The sequence below is a fragment of the Limulus polyphemus genome, unplaced genomic scaffold, assembly GCF_000517525.1.
Source record: "Limulus polyphemus unplaced genomic scaffold, Limulus_polyphemus-2.1.2 Scaffold2865, whole genome shotgun sequence".
Classification (NCBI taxonomy): Eukaryota; Metazoa; Arthropoda; class Merostomata; order Xiphosura; family Limulidae; genus Limulus; species Limulus polyphemus.
Window position 1 is genome coordinate 6,244 of NW_013668475.1, and position 5,313 is coordinate 11,556.

Sequence of the window (5,313 nt, forward strand, 5' to 3'; positions counted from 1 at the left end):
ATTTTAAAATTACTTATGGGGGGGGGGTGCCAAAGGAAAGGTCCGCCCCGGGTGCCAAATACTTTAGGTACGCCCGTGGCTAAACTATCAGCTTTTTGTGAAAATATAACTTATTGCTGTCTTTTTGTGAAACATGTAAATTGATGTGAAAACAATGTTTGGAGTGAAGCATCCATTAACATCAGTTATTGAAGGCCCTTAAACAAATAAATCAAATCCTCTGATCATTATACCCCAAGCTAATGTCATGATTTTGAGGTTCTTTTAAGGAAGAATTATTAGTATTACGTTAATAAACTTATTGGTTATTTGTTCGAGTCAAGAATACATTCTTTTACAATTCAAAGTAAAATTCAGAGTTAACCCCACTTCTGTACCTCACGTTACCAGTTGGGTGGGAATTATTTTGTCTGAAGAGTTTATTATTGAGTTATTCTTGTAATTAGACGTAAATATTAAGTAATACATATACAAACAACATTCATAAAAATGTTATAGTGGAATGTTAGAGCAACTATAAAGCTTGTTTACACTTATTTAGAACCAATTTGCACAGTTAGAAATTCAAATGTATCCTATTTTTATAACTCTGTGTGGTCATATGTATGTGCACATATATATACATACATATGTATAGCTGGATATATTGGCTTGACTGATGTAAAGCTATTCTCTAAATTTGTTTAAATTAAAAAGTTTCGTCAAAGTTTATATAAATCCGAATTTGGTAGTGGGAATACTTATCAAATACGTGAATTATTTTCTCGTCGAATTAGAATTTGTACAAAAAGTTAATAAAGTCAGCAGATTTTATTTGTTTTTTGTATTATTTTAAATACAAATGTTATCAAACAAGTTAATCAGACTAAAAATACGTTCGAAGAAAAGACAGTATGTTTAAGGTATCTCTGAAATTAAGTTAGGCTTAGTAAAGATAAATCAAAATGAATACTTTACTTTTACAAGACTTTCCGTCGTTCTGTAAAGTAAATCCTTTATGACATTCGCAGCTGTAGCTTCCCGGGATGTTTATACATCTCTGTGCACACTTTTCATCCTTCTTCAGGCATTCGTCGATGTCTAGTAGAAACAGAAATATTTAACATTATGAATATTAAAACCTCGGTAGTTCATGTTATTACTGTATAATATAGTTGGATATAACACACACCACTAAACTTACCAGTTCTTCACTTACTGTTGCTTATTTTAAATACGGAAAGATCACCTTAAAATAAATATTTGGAATGTTACAGTTATAGGTTTATAACGTTAAAATGATGATCGCCAAGCTGAAAAGCTGAGCATTTCGTAATAGGGATCCATACACAAAGAATAACAATCCATAGGTTTTCTTTAAACAGTATATCTGGCTAACCACAATTCACTTTGAAAATTAATTTATATTAAGGAATAATGTTGATATGAGATATTTAGCATGTTGTAAAATCTATATAGAACTGGGATATACAGATAAGAGCCAAGTTCAATATATCACGACTTGAAATAGAGAAAATAGCTCATCGTTAACACGAAAGAAGAGTCCGACAAACAAATTATTGTAAAAAGACAAAACTACTAGCCGACCTTAACATTTTATAAGCTATATTATCTCCAAGGCTGCAGTTCGATGGCTCAATAAGATTAAAATTCGGGGCTCGATTACCCTGTGGGTACACATAGAGTTCATTGTGAAAAACTATGCTTAACAGTAAACAAAGATATGTATTTTTAAAAATCTTATTCTTTACTTGCTATACCTCAGTGTGTTTGTTTGTTTTTTCTTACGAACTTTGCGGACAATATTTTTGCGCTGTTGAAGATTTTACCAGTTTTGATTTGTTTGTTCCGTGGAATTTAGCGCAAAGCTACTCGAGGGCTATCTGCGCTAGCCCTCCCTAATTTAGCAGTGAAAGACTAGAGGGAAGGCAGCTAGTCATCACTACCCACCGCCAACTCTTGGGCTACTCTTTTACCAACGAATAGTGGGATTGACCGCTACATTATAACACCCCCGCGGCTGAAAGGGCGAACATGTTTGGTGTGACGGGGATTCGGACCCGCGACCCAAAGATTGCGAGTCGAGCGCCCTAACCACCTGGTCATGCCGGGCCGAGGCTTGAAGGTTTATACACTAAAAACTGAGTTTCAATACCCATGATAGGAGAAGCGCAGATAGCCCATTATGTAGTCTGCACTTAAAAATAAACAAACAAACTAACTAACTTCAGAAGTCTATCGGGAAACGAGTTCCCTTTACATTAATTCAGTATCGTTATGCAAGTCTGATGGTTTGTCTTGAAAAAAAAAAAAGAATCATCAACAAAAAACAGCGACATACAGAAAAATATCTGACTCCCAATTTAACGGTTTGTTTTTTGAATTTCGCGCAAAGCTACACGAGGGTTATCTGCGCTAGCCGTCCTTAATTTAGCCGTGTAAGACTAGAGGGAAGGCAGCTAGTCATCACCACCCACCGCCAACTCTTTTACCAACGAACAGTGGGATTGACCGTCACATTATAACGCCCCCACGGCTGAAAGGGCGAGCATGTTAGGTGGGACAGGGATTCGAACCCGTGACCCTGAGATTTCGAGTCGAGTGCCCTAACCACCTGGCCATGCCGGGCCGTAAGTTTAAGGATTCCCCGTGGTGGACAGAACGCAAGATAGCCTGTGTAGTTTTGAGCTAAAACAAACAAACTAACCACAATGCTAACTAACCAGGTGGAAAGACTATAGCTATAATTTCTTGTACTTGTGATTATTAACATCATGATCGTATGTGTTAATTCAAATACAAAATGAGTTCGCTTCGTATTTATTCCTCTATGTTTAGACTTAAACCTGAAAACAAAAAAATGTTATATAAGTAAGCGAGTCGAGAAACTGAAATGTACTCAACACAGTATCAGTGGTCGCGTCGTTAATCATAAGAGTTTTTCTTATTGGTGCCAATAAACACATTTATAGATGTTCCTGTCACACTCTGCTATTGCAGGTTATTTACATTTGTAATATATGCCACCCACAAATTATACAATCCGTATGGAGGCCATTTAGCGTGTCTAAAATGTGGAACCTATATGTAGTTTTCAGGAGATTATGACATTGTAAAGAACAACGATTATATATACATTTCCGCCATAGGCTTTGGCCGCAATATATACGTCAGTGATTTATACTCATGGCGTATGCTTCCTGCGTATCATCCAGAACACGTTTCCAGTAAAAGGAGGGGCACTTTTCATAGTACAGACTGACCTAAATTATTTCGCAGCGTCATCTGAAGAAGAGCATACATATATCACAGACAATGCACTAGACTAGACAGTCCCCTAAACACACACACACACATACCTTTAGGGTTACCCTGTATGTGCGCATGGTTACAGTAAAACACGGCTTGCAAAAAGAAGAAAAATTTAACAGAACTTTGTCAAATCCTGTATGGTCCCTAATAAACTCTTTATAAATTACTTTTGCATAAACTGAACAGAAATAAATAAATTAAATTATTCGAGTATTTTTTTTTCTATGTAACAACTTTTATAAATAACGTTTTTCTAGATCTCAACTAGCTAGGCAGATTGATGTTTCGGGGGGTGGGGAGATACTAACGTTTATAATAATTAATAGAAGTGAATTAAAATTATCCGTTACAGCAATTAACTACACTAAATCATCCGCAAGAGCTGATATTACTAAGTTTTACCAACGTCAAGTTGATTCTTTAGCTGAGACCAACATTATTTTAATATCGCTGATACTCAACGCAACAACTTATAATATGTAATCTAAAAAAATCCTTTACGTACACATCCCACGTCAATCATTTGCACTGTCAGGATTATATAAACTCAGGAACTCATGGCGTGTGCTAGCCGTCCCTAAATTAGCAGTGAAAGACCAACTCTTAGGCTACTCTTTTACCAATGAATAGTGGGATTGACCGTCACATTATAATGCCGCCACGGCTGAAAGGGCAAGCCGTGGGACGGGAGATTCGAACCCGCGACCCTCAGATTGCGAGTCGAGTGCCTTAACCACTTGGCCATGCCAGACCCACTCGTCTTCATATTTTGTAATGAAAATAAGCTGAAAAGTAATCATTTCACGAACATAAACTTCCAGGTGTTAGAAATATCACATCACACAATATATTTATATTCTACAATACTGGGATCATGGAACCTGTCCATGCTCTCCACGTACTTTTTGTAACATACATTTCTCTAACCACAAGCAGATTTTGTTTTTCTCACAATATTTTTCAGTAGCTCTTTTAGGGTCTTTGGGAAATAAAGCATAAAATCCACTGAGCTTACACGTTTATAAGAAGTATTTACAAAACAAAAAAACAATAAAAAACCAGGAACGATGTAACAAGTGCAAATCAAATAAACACACACAAACCTAAGACCTCCAGCAGTCTCTGAGTGGCAATGCAGATAGAACGACGCTTCTCCTGATTAGTAACATTTATGAATTGGCAACCCGTAGCCTATCAATATAATAAAACACGGTGCATCTTCTTTTTTTTTCCTGTTAAATTCAAAGCCCATAAAATGCTTGCTTTCCAAAATTCCAGCTGAAAATTAAAAGTTTCTTTCAAAATTAGCAGCAAGCGCTAATTTTCAAGTTTCAAGAGAAGTTAACAGTATTTTACGCCAGAGACATCTATCGGACATCAAATTATGTTCAAGTTGTATGATCCCGTTATAGTCCAATTCACACCAATGAAAGTTTATAACCTCTGATTATAAGTATTTTAGTTTAAAATATTTTTGATAATATCTATGACGTTATTATCAATAAGTTGTGATCAAAGAAAACTACCTGCATATGACCGAACTGAAAATAAGCCCAGTAATAAATATAAAAAATTAAATACACCAGTCTTAGTGTTTAAGCAATGTAACAAAAACAAATTTGTAATGAACCATCACTGTTAGCGATATTTTCGGCCGTAATTCCAACAGTATCTCTCGAGGTTTGGCCAGTTAGGGTTAAATCCATATACTAAGTTTTGTTTGTTTATAATTAAGCACAAAGCTACACAATGGGCTATTTGTGCTCTGTCCACCACGGGTATCGGCTGAATGCACAAAAAACAAATATTAGCCCTGCGCATCACGATTTGCAGCCTAACACACCAATGACTACGCCACGCCTAAATATTTAATATACACATTTTACTTATAATGATATTTTTAAACAAGAAAAAAAAAAATAACGCTAAAGTCATAATTGTTTCTACCAAATGCAAATGTCATTTCTTAAAGTAGTTACAATGCACTATATATATATATAT

At 35.6% G+C, this 5,313-nt stretch overlaps 1 protein-coding gene across 1 annotated transcript in view; it reads right to left on the reverse strand.

Moving 5' to 3' along the window:
• Positions 1–5,313, reverse strand: part of LOC111087932 (epidermal growth factor-like protein 8) — a gene marked incomplete at its 3' end in the record, with an annotated part of 55,725 nt that overhangs the window by 4,139 nt on the left and 46,273 nt on the right. The window contains exon 6 of the mRNA XM_022396388.1: positions 958–1,080. Within this exon, the coding sequence (XP_022252096.1) occupies positions 958–1,080 (123 nt within the window). The remainder of the gene's footprint in view (positions 1–957; positions 1,081–5,313) is intronic.